Source organism: Montipora foliosa, chromosome 12, assembly GCF_036669935.1.
Source record: "Montipora foliosa isolate CH-2021 chromosome 12, ASM3666993v2, whole genome shotgun sequence".
Lineage (NCBI taxonomy): Eukaryota > Metazoa > Cnidaria > Anthozoa > Scleractinia > Acroporidae > Montipora > Montipora foliosa.
Window position 1 is genome coordinate 39,589,500 of NC_090880.1, and position 21,527 is coordinate 39,611,026.

The window sequence follows — 21,527 nt, forward strand, 5'->3', positions numbered from 1 at the left end:
TTCAAATAGCGCTGATAAACAGTATTTAAGTCTATAAGCATCCATTTTAAAACAGTTAGCTTTCAATAACTCGCATTTTGACTTGCATGGCTCGCCTATGTTGGCTGGTATGACTTGCATGGTTCACACATTGTCCTCACTCATCTTCCTTTCTTTTCAAATAAAATTTGCTGTTTGATTTTAGGGTGTTTTAATGTTGTGTCATATAGTACAGTCTCTGTTTCAAATAACTATTGTAGTATCAAATGTTTAGAAGTTCAAACCAGCAGAAACAACAGGATTATAAGCTTTACATTTGCCATCAATTATTACAAAAAGCAAATGGAAGGCTGCTACTTGTTATAAATAATAAAGCTCTGAAAACCTCTTTTGAAATGTACAATCAATGCCAAAATGACTTGACACATTGTGATTGTGTCTGGTGAAACCGTACAGCGGTTTTACGTGTATTCATAAAGTAACCACACCATACTTGTCCCACATCATAATTTCTTCACAAGACCTCCTCAATCATTCAGTGTTGCCCGTTTGTAACCAAAGATCACAGGAATATTATGACACAACATTTTTTGGGGGAAGGGCGCCAAACTGGGTAACATAGAAGGAGCACACTTGAGACAAAAATGATGGAATAGGGGTTGAAAAGGTCAACATGTCAACAATTTTGGGTAATTGTGAAGAAGAGCTCCCCAAAAACCCTGTCGGCCGACTGTTGCCCAACTGTCGGCCGACAGTTTGTGTTATGTTTGAGGCCAAAGTGTTGGCCGACTGTCGGCCAACAGTCGGTGACCTGTTGGCAACGTGGCGGTAACCTGTCGGCGGGACAAACTAAAATGATCGTAAGCATTACTTGTCTATTGCTTCTAAACTACGCAAAAAGAGTTAAAGGCAGTTCATAACGATACCTTGAGCAGCACTTATACTACTAATATGGCTTTTGTCCACTGTTTTAGCGTTGGCTAGTGATACTTGCCCACATTGTAAACATCATTCATACATACATGACATACCATAAGAGGCCGCGTTGCATTGTACGGCGATTTGAAGGAAAGTGTTTGTATTGATACGTAGCTTATGGTTTTCAGAGTTTTTAGCCGAGTTTTCGATTAAATTATCTTCCAATGCGATTCTTAGATTGTCTGGTGTGTTGTAAATTACGCAAGTGATATATCCTATACGCATCTGATAACAACTGATAACAGTTGATCGGCAAGTAGGTGAAGTCTGTCGAGTCATACATCACCATTACGGAATGTCACGTTAACTGCTCGTTTTTACCACAATTTTTCTTTTTTCTTAACCGATCGGTAACCTGTTGGTTAGCTGTCGATAGACTGTCGGTAAGCTGTCGGTCAACTGTCGGCCGACAGGATTTTTGGGGAGCTCTTCTTCACAATTACCCAATTTTGTCACAGATTGTACCTCGTTTCCCTCACTATATATTAATTTTGCTTGATAGCTCTTTCTAAAAAGAACAGAATAAGATAAACTAAAAATGAATACAAGTTTCACTGAGTTTTGACAAACAGCAAAGTTGAGCAAATTAAGCATAGCAATACTTATTAGTCTCTCTGTTATCACTATTACTAGTATCATCACACTCACAGTTATTGCCTGAGCTAAGGCTTAGTAAGCTTCAGTGCCAGTTCAAAAGCAAATTATGTTGTTGTTATTCTAATTAGTCTGCATTAACATTAGAAAAGCACAAAGGTTTGTATCAAAACAGGGTCACTGGCAGCCTCGCTTCCATTCTTAGGCCAGGTAACTTAGCTTCAACTGTAATGGTCCATTATGTGATGTACCAACCTCTAAAATCTTCTGAGTCTCTTTCCATCGGTCCTTCCATTTGTCAGTCAGTTCAGTCACGCGAGCTTCATTTTCTGACAATTTCTTGGCAGCTGCCATTTCAGCCTCCCCTAGCAACTCCTGAATGCGAATGTAACAGCAAGACATTAAAATCATCACTACTGAAATGACTACTGACATTTTCACCATAACAAGGCATGCCTTACGTCAAATCTTCTTGCCAGGATCTTTCAATCTCTCTCTTTACTCTCTCTTTAAGGATTTTTAAGAGTTCTTTGTAAATGTAGGTCTCTTTAGAAGGGGGGGGGGGGGGGGTGGCACTTAAACTACAAAGAGACAATGGTTGCATACGCAACTAGGCCCAGTCCTCTGCCATGCATTTAAGTGAAAAACTGGTAAAAGCTCCCAGGAAACGAAAGTAAGAGATGGTTTTTTCACCAGATGGGATCCCATCATTTTTCCTAAACTGCAGCATGGAACTTCTATTTGAACAAAAAATGGAACTGACATTTTGAAAAGGGTCTCAAAGGAGGCCCTTATGACATAATTATTTTGAGAAATAATTTATTGCAACAACCATGCTACAGATTTTGTGTTAGAATGTTCTCATACTGTTATGTTAAACATTTGTGAAAAACATAGTCAAGTCACTGAGTTTTTAGGCATTTTCTGTTTTGGTCATGTGATTTACCTAATATGGTTGTGAGTACAACCAGACAAAAGAATTTTAAATAGAACACATGCACTTGGCAAAAAGGATAATTATTATAGAGTTAAAGGATTTGAGAAATGACTATTTGAAGGGGTCCATAGCAACAGTTTGGTAGTTAAGAGCTACCCCGCTTAAACTTACAATAATAATTTTGTACCATTCTGATCTTGGCAAAAAAAAATTCATATTATAAGACACATACTATCTCCTCTCTCGGCGTTTCTAAAACGAGGGTAAGGGTAAGACCAAGGGTGAGGGTAAGGGTAAGAATACAAATACAAAAAGTATCCTAAACATGCATAAAAGCTAACCTTAGGCCTAGCTAATTAGGCCTAAACAAAAGTTTAAGGTTAGCTTTTATGCATGTTTAGGATACTTTCTGTATCCTTACCCTTACCCTCACCCTTGGTCTTACCCTGACCCTCGTTTTAGAAACGCTGCTCCTCTCTAACTATTTTTGTAAGCATGTTCAGGAATATTACAGATTTTGGATTATCTCCCAGACATTGTTGTGATTTTTTTATGAAGGATAACCTTGTTTACGAGGGACCTCAAAATAGATACAAACAATATTGTTCTTACCGGGCTTATCATGTTCTTCAGTGTTTCTATTTGAGCGCGGAGTTCTCTGATCAACTTGACATTTGAATCCTGTCAAATAAATGGAAATAATATAAAAATATGTTTAAAACAGGCCAAATTCTTATGTGCAGCAAACAATGTACAGTGAAACAAGAACAATAGAGGTACATTGTGTTGCAAGACTACTGCCTGTCAAAGCAACTCTGTTTTTACCACAACAAAAAGTCACCTCATTGACAGTAGGTTTGTTGATGATATTCTTTGCTCTGTTAGCATAGCGTAGGGTGCTCAAGGTTTCAGCATAATTTACATCAGCAGGTGATATAGCTGCAAAATGACAAAACATGAAATTCAATCCTAAAAATAAAAATGAAATTCAATCCTAACAATGACAAAATAAAGACATTGACAAAAATACATTTAAGATTAAAAGGAATGCGTGTAACAAGTGACTTCTTAGCTACATGCAGTTATGGTTATTTTGTCAAACTGTTACAGAAGCTAAATTTCGAGCAGACATTAGCATTAAGTCTGCAAAGGAGTACCCAAAGTCATGCACAAAATTTATGAAGCAGCTGTGGTTACTACTGGTAGTTGACAATGAACTTAATTCACAAGAGATGAAATGACAATAAATATTAACCTGTGACTGTGTTTTGACTTACAATGAAGGCCCTGGATTCCTGTTTCAAATTGTTATGATACACATATCATCACAGTCTAAAATGTCAGAATTAAGCTCAAGGTATACAAAATAAATCAATACTATACCCAGCCCTTAATGGCATATTTCACAAATTTTTACTTTCTCTATTAAATCTGAACGAAGTTCACATAAAAACCAGTATTTTTTAACAAATTACAGAATGGAAGAAAGTGGCAGGCACAGGTACGGTGAGTATAATATTTTCTTTTTTTGTCCAGGGACATGTACTTTACATTTGCACTTAGTGCATTTTCACAATAAACAGAAGTGATGCAAGCACATATACAAAGACCCACCCAAAACCAAACACCATTTTTGAAAAAGCCACATACAAGTATTTCAAAACTTCATTAATAATTCATGAGCAAAACAGCCAATCAAAACACCAATAACATGTCACATGCACCAGCTTCAAACCCGATAAAACACTACTCATTAGGATTCTTTATATCAAGAATACAAATGAGGCCCAGCACGTTTTTCTTGCATGTCTTCCTCGCATTTTGCACTCCTGTGTGCTGGACTCAAGAGGGACATGTTGGGAGAATGTTTTTGAAGCTGACGAGACAGAAGGGTTTGAGGAAAAGCACAAGTAGCTGTGGTGTTTGTTTTGAATCTCTCATTGTTAAAAAGCAATGGTATACTTGTACGAACAGACCTGAAGGGCTTATTTTATTGAAGTACTGTTCCTGCTCATTTATTAAACAGTACTTCAACAAAAATAAGCCCTTCAGGTCTGTTTGAACAAGTATGCCATCATTGATTTTCATCAAAGAGAGATTCAAGGCAAACACCGCAGCTAAAGCTGTACTTGTGTGTTTCCTCAAACTTTCTGTCTTATCTTCACCCTTTCCATCCAGAGACATTCATAATGCATTTTACAGACTTTCTTACTTGCAATCATGATTGTCTTTGAGTTTCCACCCAGGCTATCCTTAAGAAGCCATGTCAGCACAGAGTCTCTGTATGGGATAAACTTATGATGGTGGGCTGAACTGTGGTGGGATGTTGATGCATCAGCTTAACATAAAATAATAGTAACAACATAATCATCAATCCTGGCAGTATAGCAGAACAACAATAATAATAATTACAGTCGAAGCTCGATTATCCAGACCTCGATTATCCCGATTTCTTGATTATGGTCCCAATTTTGTCATGAATATTTAGTAGTCATGATCAAGATCCGTAGCCATATTCTTTTTAAAACAACAGCATTGAAAGGTGAAGTAAAGGCGAGTTTGTTTCGCTTTCAAAAAGCAAAATAAAGCAGCGCTTGCACACATCGTAAATAATGAACAATTTTCGAATGAGTTCTCATTGGCTCAGAGTTGCTTTGTTGCTAAGTGAAATTTCACCCTCTATTGCCTCGTTCGGCGAACAAGCTACACTACGTCATGAATGTTTATTCACAATCATCATGTCCTTCAAGCAGAAGCGATCCGTTCTTTCGGTAAAAGATAAACAGGCTATAATTTTGCGATTAGAGAAAGAAGAAAAAGGAACCAATTTGTCAGCTGAATGTGGCGTTTGTAAACGGAAGATATATGATATCCGCAAGAGCAAGAAAAAGATCATGACGTTTGCCGACACGTGTAAAGGTATTCACAATGGACAGTGAAGATGTAGACCATCTTGTTTTCCAAACAATTTGTAAATGTTTTGTTTTACGATTAAATGTCGCTTTCTCAATTTAATCAGTTTTTGTTCCTCATTAATATTCATATTCTTGATCATCCGGACCCTCAATTATCAGGACTATTTCACCTAGTCTTGACGAGTCTGGATAATCGAAGTTTGACAGTATTATTATTATTGTCACATAACCAAGTTTTATGACCTAGCTACCAGAAGTCTCCTGTGGCTTGGTATTAAGCAGTGCTCGAAATTAAAAAAAATTCCAGGTTGACCCTGTTTCAAAAGCCGGCAACTAAAGCCGTAAATTTTGGTTGCCCTGATAAATGCTTGGTTGCCCATTAGGAAAGCCCTACGATTAAGTGATGCCAAGCTGAGATAATATCACATGGCGTTGGAGCTCGAGTATCCCATAGTTCCTGTGGTTTTAGCATTTTCAAAATAGAGTCTTTGATCTCCATCCCATACATTCTCCTATCAGACAATGTTTTGCAAAAGCTACAGATATTCAAAACACAGGAAAATGCTCAGCTGCGACAAATTAATAATATTATAATTATTGTTAATGTCGTACTAGTATCGGACATTGACAAAAGAAAAAGGACAAGTAAGTCGGGTGCTGCTTGTGTAATTCTATTTTTGGCTGGGTTGTCTGTTGGTTTTTCTTCTGGCAACCAAGCTTTTCATTTTACCAAAAACTAGTCGCCCAGTAAACTTTCTGGTTGTCTGGGGAGGCCGGACGACCGCTAATTTCGAGCCCTAGTTAAGTGCATCTGAACTATAAGTAATCAGAAGGTCTTTGGTTCAACTCCTCCAACAAAGGAGCACTTGGACTTTTGTCCCAATATCCAGAGTCAACATTGAAGAAAACCATCTTTTCAAAAATGAAAAATTTCATTATTTTCCATCTGTATTACGTGTAGTTATTGTATAGAAAACGCACGAAACGAGTACAAATATTCCACGCTATTTGTACAGTTACTTTTTTCTGTGCAGCAGAAAACTGGTTTCAAATTGACTAGTTGAGGTGCCGACGTTTGCCTCATACAAATCTGTCGTGACACATTCTCAGCTGTTTACAATTTACATGCTAAAAATATACTGCGAAAAAGTTGGATTATCAATAGCTTATTAGATGTTTTGGTGTGTACATGTAGTATCGCTGAGTATTTGAAGCTACTCGATGTTTGTATTTTGACTTGCCGTAGACTGGGCTCATCAAAATACAGCACAACTCAAAAATACTTCGAGGGATACTACACACCAGAACATGTATTATGATACATTTATTACTGAAATAACATGAGTGTTTTTTATGTAAAAAGGTGGTAATATTACAATAACTTATTCCCTACACATGGTAGACAAACATGAGGCTGAAACAATTTCCTGAAAAAGGAACTCTGGCAGTGATGAAAACTGAATGTAAAGTGTAGGGATAATTTAACTAAAGACCACCCATCTTTTTTTTTCATGTTGAAAAACAAGGAAAAATATAATCTGTATTACTTTACTTGTCAGTGACCTTTCTAAGTCATCTGTTCATAATAATGAGATTTACCTAGTGCAGAGATTACAGTTCCCAAGGTGACCAGAGACTTGTTGATGTTGGCTCCTTCTTTAAGTCTTTCTCCAGTCAGCCCAGTAGCATCAGCTCTTTCACTGCACATAATAAGAAAGTTTTGTTTTGGAAAGTTAAGAAACACAACAAAGGGGTCTGAACAACAAAAATATTAATGAAAGGATAATCTTTTAACCCATTGACTCCCGGGGTTTCCCCATTGACCAATAAAATCATCTGGCGTTAGACAGAGTAAAATACTAAGTCTGGCCGGTTTAGGCCGGTTTAGGCCGGTTTGGGTGTTAGAGGGTTAATACGAGATTGACGCCACTGGTCCAAACCAGACAACCAAACCTCTGGCTTTGCAAAAGGATGGACTTATATAGATGTTGTGGTTCAAATGGGAAACAGGGTTGGTGCAGTGGTGAGAGCACTCACCTCCCACCAATGTGACCCTGGTTCAATTCCTAGACCAGACACCATAAGTGGGTTGAGTTTGTATTGGTTCTCTACTCTGCTTCCAGGGTTTTTCTGCGGGTTCTCTGGTTTTCCTCCCTCAGCAAAAACCAGCACACAGCTGATTTCATCTGACTGTAACCTGTGCTCCTCGGTCAGGCATGAACCATATAGCATCTGCCAGAGGTGCCAGCCATGGTATGCTTTCAATTCGACCTTGTTGAGCTGTGTCATTGCTGTACTTTGCAATGACGACTAGAAAGACTTAAGACTAAAGAAAATTTCTTAAACCAGTTTAACTTTGCTTCTCCTTTGTTTCAGATTATGATAATGAATATTAAACAAAGATAAATCAAAATAAGGAACTGGTTTGAAAAATTTTATACCTAGAAAAAATTTGAACCACAATATAAGAGACACCACAGTACAGTCTCCTTTGCTAAGGATGAAAAACCGTCAGCCACAGTAACAAAGTATTTTCAACCTCTTGGGGATGCAAAACAACTTACATACTGATTGACAACATGAAGTGGTCAACTGAAGTGTAACATGGTTTATAGGTGAATGCTACTTCTTCAAGCAAGGCACATTGTATTTCAGTAGTAACAATAAATATTACAGTATTATTGCAGGTAATAAATTACTTGACTCTTACTGCCAAGTTACCTTCCAGCTAAATCCACCAAATTTATTTTGCTTACTGTCTCACATGGCATATCATGGTCAAATTTTGCCTACGGAAAAAAAAAATGGGGTTGATTCTCAGGCAGAGAATAAAAACCCTGCAAGCAGAGCATCTCAAAAACTCACCACTGGGTGAACAAGAGAGGCTCCGCAGAAATCGTGTCAATTAAGTTGCTACAGCCCAAGTTTCTGGGCTAGTCACTCCAGTCAAATTGACTTAGGCAATGCAGGCATCATATTTTTGACAAGACAAATGTCAAAATCAAGCCTTCAGTACAAAAATCAATATAATATTTAGTATCTAGGAGTGCAATCAAGACTTGGCCTGGGTTTGAAACTGTCTCCAAGCAACGGCTTGTGCACACTTTCTTTCTCGTCAAGTTAAGAAATGCTCTGCAAGCAGGGTGAGAATAAAGAGCTGCACACAACCAACTGTGGAGGTGTTGTGTTTCCAAAAAGTTATTACTGTAATTAACAATAAATATATTTGGAGATAAGGTTGTCACACAAAAGGAGATATTCCCCTGTCAAACTCTAGTCCTTTTAAAATCAGCTACCGGTAATCAAAAAACAACTTTAAGTTTATAACATACCGGGGGTAGGAAGACATGGCAGTCAAGTGTAACTACAAGTCATTGACTAAATTAAAATTGTGGACTCACAAGCACCAGCAACTACACCGTAAAAATCAAGTCAATTTCTTTTAATTTTCAGGGCAAATTTTGCTGAAAAAACAGTCAGTAAAGAACAGCCGATTTTGAAGGAATTTTCTGGGCAAATTTCGCTGGAAAGCGATTGGTTTTGTACTGATTTGACAAACGTTCACCAATGGCAAAGCTTTTTACACTGTGGCCACTGCCCAGTTTTTCGCAACACCAATCAATTCTAAGAACACCTGGTAGTTTTGGGATGTTTTTTACTTGTTGCAACTCTGCCTGGGTATATCCAGTCCAGTCTGGGTACATGCAGCCGGTCCCAAGCCCGAGTAAAAGATGAGGGTTGGGAATGGGGATAACAACCCCATCCCGTAAAAAATAAATGGTAACAGAAACCAACGTCAGAGAAACAATCATTGGTGGTGACACGGATGATAATAGCCAGGGGACTGGACGGATGACAGATGTCAATCAAACACCGCAAGGAGTTGACACCCCAACTGTGGATTCCTTGAAACCAAAAAAGACCTAGAATAGCCTGTTGGAATGTAAGAACTTTGTACCAGACCGGTAAGCTTGCCCAAGTGGTAAGGGAGTTCAAAACTACAGCGTCAACATCCTTGGGGTCTGTGAGCGTCGTTGGACAGGGTCGGGACAGAGAACATAAGCATCCGGACATACCATGGTAAGATTGGTAAGATTCCTAGTGTCACATGATTTTGTGAGTTTTGTCGTATTTCAAGGATTCACCTGAATTTTGTGGCTCTGAGACCAGGCAAACTATCAGAAGCCCTGTCTATGTATTTGTTATGTGTGATACTCTAACAAAAGGCAAATCTTGCTTACAGTGGATAAATCACCCTTTTAATTAACAACTCATTTGATAAAACAAAAAAATGTTTCAGTTTCACTTCCCACCAATACAGCACCGAAGTTTCTTTAGAAAGTTAACCCCTTCTTTGGAGATGTAAAACCGACCTGTGTAAAGTTAATGGTAAATATTGCATGAGATCTGCTGCTTGTGTCATTCATCCCAGTACTTGCTGTTACTCTGAAAAATAAATCAGTGACATTAAGGTGTCAGAATTATTTGGAAACTCTTAAATGCAAACTGCAGTAGTATTATTTAAGGCACTAACAAAAAAGTTCGGTTTCTTTTTGTACATGTAGTTTAACAACTAACTGTAGATTGATAGACTAAGACAATTAAGGAATATCATTCCACACAGTTATGATGAACATGTGAACTTTAATCATGACATTATCAATTACTGACCTGTGGGTATTTCCTTGTTGCATGAGATGTTCTATTGCTGCATAGTCAGATACAAGATGCCTTGTGAGATCTAGATAAAAAAAAGAAGGAATAAAAAAAGTGTTTGTTCAAGAACTTTTCTTGTGCCAAATGTGATTCTCAAGGCTCCATTCAGCAACCCCAGCAGTATTGCCAACAAAATCAATCTAAGACTTGTAGTAATCTTCACAGAGTTTAATTGTCTGGACAGTCAAGTACAATCCTGATGAGATTGCTCTGTTTGACTGACCCTTAATTGACAAAAAGAGAAGTCAAGTCAAATAAGTATCACATTTTTTCACTCTCATGTTGGTCAATCCCCTAAAGTAGGTGATTGAAATTTTGCAGAATTAACCAGATTGAGAATCCATTTTGAGTAGTTTTCGTTTTTGCAGATTTACTTGATGTTTCTTGTCACTTTGATCTGATGTTTTCCACCGAGGTGATATGGGTTTTAGCTACATTGTAGAAGGGACTATTTATTATTGTGCAGAATGAGCAAGAGCTTACCTAACCAGTATTTTATTTTTAATTAATAATATTCAACTGCCAACTGTGCTAGTTCTAGTAAAATCACTTGAAAAACCTGTGAATTTAAAATGGCTTATAACCGTTGTTAACAAGTCACTCATATTGTTTGCCATGGTATCCCTTTATCAAGAAAGGTTCTTCCTTTCATGAACTCAAATCTGTCAAAGGTCACCAACCTTGTACATATGGACCTTCCTTGGGGTGTTCCCTAACTTTCAGTGAGTGAACAGGTCGTCCTTTCATGGGAGGTCGCAGGAGGTCACGAACGCGTTCATTGTAGATCTCCAAAAAGCTGACCTCAGTTCTGTATGAAGGCCCATTTTCTTCATCATTACGCATCCCAGAAAACAAGCCTTCACAGATGCGTGGAATCAGGCCTTGATTGTCATGGGATCCCATCATGCTATATGTCTTTCCTGAACCAGTTTGTCCATAAGCAAAGATACAAGCATTGTAACCTTCATAGGCAGCCTTAAGAACATCTGTACCAAGATCCTTGAAAACCTGCAAAGAGAAAAACAATATTTTCGCCTTTGATAATTATGTCAAAATAAAAAGTCAAGCTGAATTTAAAAGATTTCATTTGGGAATTTATCACCAAACTTTAAAAAGATCAGCCTACCGGAGGTTAACCCATTGACACCAGGGAGTGAGATTTGACAGATTTTACTCTATCTAATGCCAGATGATTTTAATTGTCAACTGGTGACATCTTAGAGGGTCTGAGCCTACAATATGCACACTGATCAGTTTACCAGTGTCATAGAAACACCAGAGGTCCCATGTTTTGAGTCAATAAATCAATGAGTCAATGAATCATGAGTCATGAGTCAACGAGACTCACAGTCAATATAGCAATAATTTATTGATTAAGCCTAAGCCCTCGTTTCAGTGATTAGGCCTAAGCTTGCACTCTCTGAAATTTTAGCTTTCATTTTATGGTTTTAACTGCACTACCTCATTGACTCATTGACTCATGACTCATTCACGCATAAATAGTGTACACTCGAAAGTCCACTTAAATTTCAAATGGCAGATGTTTACAGTTCTTCTGTTGTTTCGCGTAATATTTCTGTTCATTTACCAACATTTTAAATGAGTAATTATTATTTTTTCAATAAAATGTGTATTAATTATATACAAAGGTATAAAATTCATGGTTTGAGTTTTCAACTACTTCACTGGAAACTATGTGGGTAGTACATTATCTATGTAACTGTCCTGCAATCAGAATCATTAAAATCACCAAATGATTGCCTTCTTCCAGTTGAGTAACATTCTTGAACTGTTAAATATTAGAACACTGTTAAATATAAATGCATCAGTTTGGTCAGATTTTTCTTTGAGTCAGGACTCATTTCTAATCAGATGGATTTTCCCACTTCATGTCCATAAACTCATGGAGTTAGATGGAAGCTCAATCTTGATAAATACAACAAAGCATCCCATGGAGTCTGAACTACCTATCCATAAGATTTATAGTCTAGATTTATAGTCTAGATATTCCGCAAGGTGTGGTGCATTGGGTAATAGATTTCCTGGTCCATCGTAACCAGCCTGTCAAACTCTCAGCAGACTGCTTCTCAGAGTGGGGGCCTGTGCCAGCCGGGCTACCTCAGGGTGCAAGACTTGGTCCCTGGTTGTCTCTTTTAATGATCATAGACCTACATGTCCCCCACGCGCAGACCTGGAAGTACATTGATGACACCATCGTAGCTAAGATAGTTCCACGAGATACTACAGGTGATGCACAAGCCGCTGTCATTCGTGTGGAAAACTGGTCTAGAGCAGAACATGTAGCTTAATGCAGACAAATGCAAAGTCATGGTGATTGGCTTAAAGAAACAGAAACACTCATTCAGACCCCTTCTGGTTAATGAGAAAGAACTCAAAAAAGTTGACCACGCTAAGATTTTAGGACTTACGATCTCCAGCAATCTTAAGTGGAACAACGATATTTACAAATCTATAAAGAAAGTGAATAAGCATTTATACTTTCTTGTGTTACTGAAGAGGGCAAGTGTCTCTCCTGATGGTATAGTTCGATTTTATTGTACAACTGTTAGGCCAGTTCTTTAATATTGTGACCAGTTTTACAACCACTCACTACCTAGCTGTCTAAGTGATGATATAGTGAGAGTGCAAAGGAGAGCAATGTCCATTATATGCCACAGTCTGTCGAAAAGTGAATGCTTAGCTAGGTTTGGCTTAGACACCTTAAAGGATAGGCGTAGCAACTTATGCATGAAGTTATTTGGTACCATTTCTTGTCCATCTAATCAACTTTATAGCCTTTTGCCGCCTAGGCACTGCCCAGCATACAACACAAGACGTAAGTGAGCATATAACCTACCGTGCATGCACATAGACAGATTTAAAATGTCTTTTACGCCAGCAATGTGCTCCAAATTTAATAACGTAGACTCTTAAAAAATAATATATTAATTTTATTTTTATCATAGATTCTCATATTATATTTTAAGGGTTTTAAAATTTATCCTGTGCTTTTATTCTTAATATATATTAATTTCATCAAGCATTTTCTGTGAAAATGAACATAGGTTTTTAACTTAATATAAGCTGTATCACTAACGCAATTAAGCCAGCTGACTGCAATGTTTCAGTACTTAATAGACTTACCTTACCTTACCTTACTCTATTTACAACAACAACATAGCAATAGCATTGAGATTGAAATGAATGACTGAGATGGAAATTGTTAACCCTGGTAAATGAAATGAAGAGATGATAGAGGGTAGTACAGTAGGTTTGCCCAGCATTGCTAAAACATGAGTGAGGAAGAAGGTGCAATCAAGGGCCAGGGAGAGGTCAGCCTAACCTAGACATTTCTTTTTATGCGTTCACATGAGACTGGCCAGTCAATAAAAACTCAGACAGGTCTGACTTCGTTTCAGTTCAGCATGAAACTTTAACATCAAACTTAAATGTATTCTATTGCTTGATTACTAACATTGAGCATGGTGAGGTCATGGGCTGTCAATGAACTGTGTATCGATCTCTTATATTTGTTTACTCTTTTGTTCCTAAATTACCCCTCAAGTGTTGTTAAAATAAATGATGCTCTTACGGAAAATTGAGTTCAGTTCTGTTTCTTGATGTGGAGATCTAGATCATTTATCACCTGGAGTGAACAGTTCCTACAGCATACGGACTCCTTGAGATGTTTTCAGATGTGATCGATGGAGCTTTGACATCCCATACATTTGGATCAATGCATCAATGGAGATAACAGTTTCAAAGAAATTGATCATTTTATTTCAAGTACATATTCGAGGGGAGGGATAAGACTTTATTTTTGTGCAATTTAGAAATCTGAAAGGGTACTGCAGAAGCAATTGAGAGAAAATAGATCGAATATTAATTCTTGAATATTAATTAGCTGGACCCCAAAAATTTTGCAATGAACCCCAAATTTTTTCGAAAAGGGGTCAAGAGGACCCCCAAATTTGAAAACCTAGATACAATTCTGCATATTCAAATCAGCTTGAATAAATAATAATAATAATAATAATATATCTCTGAATCAGTACACATTGAACTGATTCAGAGATCTGCACTGTTGGGATCGGCAAGGATTCTTAGGAATTAGTGCTGGAAATGTAGGCAGGAGAGGAAAGTACAATGAAGGACGCTTCTTGGTTTCCTTAGACAACTGGTTGTTGCCCGGAACCAATGAAAACCAGATTCTATCTGAGATTACTAGCAATAATAATAATAATAATAATAATAATAATATATGCATTATATGCAATTTATGCATCATGCATTCCAGTAATCGGCAAAGCTCTACCATGAACAATCATGGGCTCTTCACTTTTTAAATGCATTTGAACCAAAGAGAGTAACACAGTTACATAACAAAGGTGCATTAGGCAATATCATGTGACAACAAATCCTTGTGTTATGTAAAAAAGAAGAACCTAACACTAAGGTCATTATTTAACCAAAGAGCGTAAACAAAATTAAAAGTAAACAAAAGAAGTATACAAAAGCATGATGATCATCTGCTAAATGGTTCAATGCTTGTGCAATGATTGGCTATCATAAGCTATCAATACCAGTATATCATCATTACCATTCAACTATGCAAGCCATTCAATGCTCAAGGAGCAATTATTGACCATTATTAATTTTATTATTATTTCAAATTCAAATTTGCTGATGCTAATTAATATGCATGTAAACTAAACAGCATTAGGCTGTTCCCATTACAGATAACTAGAAGCAAGTTCACTGTCGAATTTAGGAAGTTAACAATTTTTTACAAACATTGTACAGTGGTTCCCTTATCATGACTGGTCTTTTTTATGCAGATGAAAAAGATGACAAAGCTTGTTTCTTTGTTGTCTCAATGGTCTGTGGTTTTACAGAATTGATCAATGCCAAATCCTAAAATGTTAATTGATTTCACTACACATCCGTGTGATATACATTATTAATTGTTAAATTGAGTTTTATTCCCCATTATGTTTTTACGCTGCCTGTCAGTAAGTTGGCCTGGTAAAAAGTTATATTTTACTAGTATTTCACACAGGTTTTTTTTAATCTACATAAAGACATGAACTTTCTTTCATGGTATTTTACGTGCTAGTGAGTTTTCCATTGGCACGTTACAGTGTAACTCATAAGGTTTTTGTGATATGCTGCCACATTTAACATGATAATGAATAATACATTAATGGCTGATGGTTTCAAAAAGCTAAAACTCCTACCTATTTGAAAAAAGATAGTTTTTTTTTTTTTGACGTTCAATACTAAAAGTGTGGATCTTTGAGAGGTCACAACTGAATAAATAAGTTCTCGTCTTAAATGAAGAAGTCATTTCCTAAAAATGTACAAGTGTAAATAATCCAATCAATAATATTGAAACACTGAAAGCTGTGATTTTAATCTTATTTTCTCAGAATAATAAATCTCATGAAAATTTCCAAGAACGCTAGCAAATATCATTGGTAAAAAAATTGACCATGCCATCAGAAATGTAAATTAAGCTTTAATTAAATGTCTTTTTTTTTTCCTCGAGGCAATGCAATACTTGAATGTTCGCTCACCCGTTCCTGGGAAGCATAATTTCGGCTTCTGTCGTCCACGGACCAGTAAGAAAAATCGAACGAGAAATCTTTTACACGGTTTCTTCTCTCTCCTTCACCAGTCACCGAAGTTGCCTTCAAAGATAAAAAATAAACAAACCGAATGAATTAATTTATTAAAGTCAGTGGGAGGTACTTTTCCTCTTTGTGAACTAAGATCGAGTTTATGAAAAGTAACAACAACTTGTCATGGAAATCACGCACGCACTTACAAGGCAGAACAAAGATAATAAACTGATGCTAAATGTTACCTTAATGTTGAAAATCTTTGTCTTCTTCCCTTCCATCTCGATGATCCCTTGGGCTCCCATGTCAATCTCCCTGTGTTCAGAAAGCCGTGACACGAACAACATAACGCCATGATTAACGAAAATCACGTCAATCGAACAAATAAAGTCCACTATAAATCAGACTATACCTTTGATTGAACGGCCTAACTCTTACAGCCACTTTCACAGATGCCATAGTATTCTATAAAAGTCCTCTTGGAAAACAAACTTTTTGGATTCAACGAGAAACTAGAAACCATACGAGCTCATTCCGGATACTTTTCAAGTCCATTCAGCCCACAAATATCTTTCCATTAATACGATATATTTTTACGCAATACATTTTGTCCGATAGCTTCCCAGAGGCCTGTGATAATTAATCCATTGATTTCGGAATGAAGGACATGATAGAAAACAGAAATTTTGTCGTTCCCGGTCGCTGAAAGGAACGCGAATGTATTAACATTAACTTCTTCTCGTATCCATAGCGAGGCTGAAGGTTGTGCTTTCGTGCATCACGTGAGAATGACTTTCCGTCATTTGTTTATTTACGATGACTTCCGGTTCCACTTGGGTCAAATCGCTCTCTGTCCACGTCCATGTACTGTCATTTTCAATCTTCTGTGTTACCAGAGTGTTACCCAAGATGTTCTTTTGCATAATTCCCTTCTGCATTACCTTGGACGAGAACTGTAGATAAATTGTAACGCCATTTTTACATCATCAAGGACCCTGACTATAAAAAGACCTTAGCCCTGGGCAAGCCGTCAGTTCTCTCCGGACACCGAGGTGCAAACGTCTGACAGAAATACATTGCTCGCGATAGCGTTTGGGTCATTTAAAGACATTTTATTAATCATCCAAGTTTCAAAGAAAATTTGTGACTTTTTTCTTGAAACCTCCACTCCTATTAAAGAACAACATGCTATAAAACTGAAAAAAAGATGTTTTTACAGAAGCCCATGGCCTCCTGGTTTGTATCGGAAAAAATGAATTCGAGAGTCGCTTATTTTCACTTCAAATTTCCGGGTGCCGTCATCTTTGAGCGATTTACAATAGACGAGTTCACGCTCTTGATTGCATCGTCCATTCATGGGTAATTAGGGCAACATGGCGGGAAATTGAAAGGTTTTTACGGATATACTGTATAAGACTCTACTTTATAGACTTTCGCCTTCATAAACCCAACAAATAAGTTCATTTTTCAAAACTGAGATGAACTAGACTTGGTATCCATTCTTTGGAATTCCTAAATATTGCTTTTTTTTTTGTCTCCATACATTCTCTGTAATTTTTGTGTCTTTGGAATTACAGGAAATGTATGGCACAAACTGTTTTTAATAAAATAATTTCTACAATAGCCATTCTCTCCAAATTTATTCTGCCTCACCTTTGTGCACATATCTTCTGTTTTGGAAAATGAAAACCCAAAATTGCATGTCATGAATACTTTTCATCATTTTGAACTTCCTTACAAACCTTTGAATTTCTCTCCATCTATTCTTGCCTTGATTATCCATGATACACTCAAGAGCGTGAACTCGTCTATTACTAAAATATCTATCTCAAAGTACAAGTGGGAGACCGTATTACGTCACAACCTTTCAAGAAAGAAATGCCCGCGAAATTCGGAAAAAAGCGACTGTTTTCCGTAACCACCTAATATAAGGGCTTGAGACGAAAAAGAAAAAGAAAGGTAATTAATTAAGTGGGGGTGGTAGGGGAGACTTTTTGTCCCTCTTCCTTCCCAAGCGCTGGGGAATCTGGGACGAGAAAACGTCACTTTTTAGTGAGCGCAGGCGCGGAAAAGGTAAATTTTAATTTTCGAAGACATTTGAACTCTAAGGATGTGCGACTTGAGAAGTTTTTGTATTGTAAGCTTTGATTTGCTGCTCAAACACAGAACAATGGCTTAAGGGACGAGAACCTGCACAAAGTAAGATGGCATCGGTTAAGGTAGCTGTCAGAGTGCGGCCCTTGAATAAAAGGTAAGCGAAAAGTACTTCTGTGAAGGAATATCGCTCATTTCTGGCAAGCCGGTGTTAATTTTTTAGCCTAGCAGTGATTCTTAAATCGAATGTTGTAGTTCCCTAAAAATGGCTTTATTGAATTGTTCAGGGAACGCGACATGGCTGCTAAAGTTTGTATTCACATGGAGGGAAAGAAAACGACAATCTCAAGTCCCGGAGTGAGTTTTTTTAGAGATTTTTTTTGCTCGGTTTACGTAGGTGGGCATTCGTTCTTTTATGTTTATTTCCATTGACCTTATCTCATAAAATATTTCTTTGCATCTTCCGTCAGGTTGAAGACAAGGACTTTTCGTACGATTTTTCATACTGGTCTGCGGATAGTAAAGATCGTCATTTCGCGTCTCAGGAGCGGGTAAAATGTTTTAAAACAAACTTAGTTTTAAAATAGAAATCATGCAAATTTAGAAGCAAGGCCAAAGGGTATCTTCGTGCAATTGAATTGATTTTGCTGATTCGTGCGTCATTTTTTCCATCAGTTATATAAGATAATGAATTTTTTAGGTTTAACTGGTCGTTGTATGCTTCTTGATAGAAACGGGGGTGTTCTGATATTATGCACAAGAATAATCAACTTAACGAGTTGTTGTCATTTTTATGAGATTATTATAAAATTATTAGCTTGCGTGCATCATTTTGAGACAGAGAAAATGTTTCCATACATCTTTCTACGGGCGTTTTGTAAATCATGTTTCGGAAAAAGTTCATTTTTTAACATTGGTATAATAATTTTTTGCAACTTTGTTGCTGTGACCAGTGTCTGGCTTTCACTTGTAAAGTCACTCACCTGCTGAGCAAAGCAAAAAAATATACCCCCTCTTTGTCTTATCACTGATTCTGACTGATGAGCTATCAACACAGCAAGCCACTATATTGTCATATTGAGACCTATCTTACAAAGTACCCAGTAAATGATGAAGATTGTGTATGACATTATTTATTTCTTTTTTAACAAGATTGCACTCCCTTGCACTCTGCTCTTGGTTTTGCATCTGATACTGAAGCTGCATGGTTTTTTTCAATGTTACATGTGTTATTGTTCATTTCCTTAATAATGCACTTTTATTGCAGGTGTTTGAGGACTTGGGTAACGATGTTATACAGTCAGCATTTGAGGGTTACAATGCCTGCATCTTTGCTTATGGCCAGACCGGAGCTGGCAAGTCTTATAGCATGATGGGACAGGATGTGAGTTGGACAAGTGTTGTTATTGTAGTGTGATTTTCAGATCATTGTTTGACTGAAGCAGTTTCATTGCCAAGTATTCTCCAGCTTACCGGTACACATCTACATGTATATTAACCCTTTCAGCCCCGTGGGGTTCCCCATTGACGAGTAAAATCGTCTGGCGTTAGACAGAGTAAAATCTATAAGTGGCACTATTGGGAGTTAAAGGGTTATTAACAGTGTACACAACTTTTGAATTTGTTTCAGACGGCACCAGGACTGATTCCAAGGATATGTCAGGTTGGTTGTTCTTACGATTTGTTAACTGTCCTGTAGTAATTCATTAACTCTTAATTCTCCAATTCAGAAACTTTGAGAAAATCAGGGCAAGTGTGGTATTGAGGCATTGTTTGGGAAGTTGGAAATCATTGCAAATTTACATTCATCATCATTCATAGTCTTAAATACATGTATGCAAATTGATTTTAATATACAATGTCAGTGCATGTACTGCCAGTGCCTGCACCACTAAGATTTGAAATGCTGATTAATTTTGTAATATTTCAATTGAATGCAATTTGTTTCCTTATTTTTAATATTATGGTACTTTTTGGAGAGGCAAAAAGAATCTTTCTAATTTTATTTCAGTCTCTCATTCAAGTCAAAATGACTTTAAGACTGTGCCTAGTCTTTTAGCGCTCGAGCACTAATCGGGGATACTGTGAACTGAAATCAGCGAATCAAACACAAATCAAATGAAATGTTGTTTTTTGAGGATATGGGAGAATTGGAGTACCCGGAGAAAAACCTCTCAGTGCAGAGCAGACAACCAAGAAACTCAACCCACATACAATTCCAAGTCTGGGAGTCAAACCCGGGCCACATTGGTGGGAGGCGAGTGATCTCACCACTATGCCAGCCGTGCACCCTGATTGGTTACTTCTTATTTGAGCACAAACTAAATTTCACAGTCCCGAAAACATGGAGATTAAGCAGTCTAAAATTAATGTTTTTATGAGGTTAACAGTATCGGTCTTGCACAGGGTTTGTATTCTCGCATGGAATCAAGTGGTGATGACAAGACTGAGTTCAGAACTGAAGTCAGGTAAGCTGTTGATTTCTGTCTGTCACATGTGGACTTCAAAATTCCTTTATCTCACACACTTTTACAATTATTATTAGAGAACCTTAACCCACTGACTGCTCCTCATTGACTGCCCCCCATTGACAAGTAAAATATATTTAATAATAAATAAATAATAATAATATCTGACCTGCTAATCGTCCTTTCTCGCAGTCGGAGACTGAATTACTAAGGGCGCAGCTCGACGAGGTCGGACCGAAGGAGCTGTGCTCCCGGCTAGGCGCTCGGCCCCTGAACACGACCCATGTATGACCTCGGAGCACAGCACCACAGCCTGATGGAATAGGCCGGGAGTCGATTTTGATGAGGGAGGAAAACCGGATTCCCCGGAGAAAAACCCTCGGAGTCAGATTGAGATCGACTGAAACGACTGAAATTTAGTCTCACTCCTACGACTGAAATTTAGTCTCACTCCTACGATTCAAGGAGTTACTGTACATGTAGTTCACAAAGAAACTGGCACTGCATCACTGGGTGTCTGAAGTATGGAAATTTCATTGTATTTGCTGAGTTGATTAAAGTAAATTGACCATTGAGGGAGCTGAAAGCTGATGTTTTGACAGTCAGCCCTCGTTAGAGCAAAGGGCTATTGGTCAAAATGTCAGCTTTTTAGTCCATTGACTCTGAACCACCCCCGTTGACTAGTAAAATTGTCTGGCGTTAGAAAGTGTAGAATCTATTTAAAGTGTCACTCCTAGAAGTCAATAGGTTAATTAATTTATAAGTATTATTTCTAACTTGTTATTAGCTATCTTGAAATATACAATGAAAAAGTTGGAGACCTTCTTCGGCCAGCAAAGGGAAAAGAGAAGTTTAATCTGAAAGTGCGAGAGCACCCTAAAGAAGGCCCATATGTACAAGGTGTGTTTTTGTGTAATACTAAAATAGTACATTTTTCTGGAAATGTTTTCTTTTTGGGAGGCTCCATGTCCTGTGATGGAGTAAGATAGGGACAAAATTGGAGGGGGGTGTGTTTGGGTAAAGACCAGGGCCCGGTTGTTCAAAAACCGATTAACGTTAATCCCAGATTAAAAGTTAACCGATGAGTTCATTTCTCTACTCCCAAATGTTGTTCAACGCTGATATTCGGCAAAACCTTACATTAGAAGTCAATTTTGAAAAACAAAAATAAGCAAAAGAAACTATCACCAAAAAGTTGACAAAATGAAACCAAAGTTTACGCTAA

The 21,527-nt window shown here is 37.5% G+C and overlaps 2 protein-coding genes across 3 annotated transcripts in view; one reads left to right on the forward strand and one right to left on the reverse strand.

Annotated features, from left to right (window-relative positions):
• LOC137980414 (kinesin-like protein KIF16B) overlaps positions 1-16,498 on the reverse strand; it is a 46,000-nt gene extending 29,502 nt beyond the window's left edge. For both annotated transcript variants that reach the window (XM_068827850.1, XM_068827848.1), the window contains exons 1-12: positions 16,153-16,498; positions 15,986-16,055; positions 15,696-15,809; positions 10,800-11,127; positions 10,075-10,144; positions 9,777-9,849; positions 8,125-8,192; positions 7,003-7,103; positions 4,701-4,826; positions 3,330-3,427; positions 3,101-3,169; positions 1,807-1,926 (exon numbers count right to left, since the gene is read on the reverse strand). In XM_068827850.1, coding sequence (XP_068683951.1) covers positions 1,807-1,926; positions 3,101-3,169; positions 3,330-3,427; positions 4,701-4,826; positions 7,003-7,103; positions 8,125-8,192; positions 9,777-9,849; positions 10,075-10,144; positions 10,800-11,127; positions 15,696-15,809; positions 15,986-16,055; positions 16,153-16,199 — 1,284 coding nt within the window. In that variant the 5' untranslated portion in view covers positions 16,200-16,498. The remainder of the gene's footprint in view (positions 1-1,806; positions 1,927-3,100; positions 3,170-3,329; positions 3,428-4,700; positions 4,827-7,002; positions 7,104-8,124; positions 8,193-9,776; positions 9,850-10,074; positions 10,145-10,799; positions 11,128-15,695; positions 15,810-15,985; positions 16,056-16,152) is intronic.
• Positions 16,499-17,842: 1,344 nt separating this feature from the next.
• LOC137980466 (kinesin-like protein KIF16B) overlaps positions 17,843-21,527 on the forward strand; it is a 22,482-nt gene continuing 18,797 nt past the window's right edge. Inside the window, exons 1-7 of the mRNA XM_068827914.1 lie at positions 17,843-17,991; positions 18,122-18,191; positions 18,305-18,385; positions 19,102-19,218; positions 19,465-19,497; positions 20,241-20,302; positions 21,090-21,202. Of these exons, the coding sequence (XP_068684015.1) occupies positions 17,945-17,991; positions 18,122-18,191; positions 18,305-18,385; positions 19,102-19,218; positions 19,465-19,497; positions 20,241-20,302; positions 21,090-21,202 (523 nt within the window). The 5' untranslated portion in view covers positions 17,843-17,944. The remainder of the gene's footprint in view (positions 17,992-18,121; positions 18,192-18,304; positions 18,386-19,101; positions 19,219-19,464; positions 19,498-20,240; positions 20,303-21,089; positions 21,203-21,527) is intronic.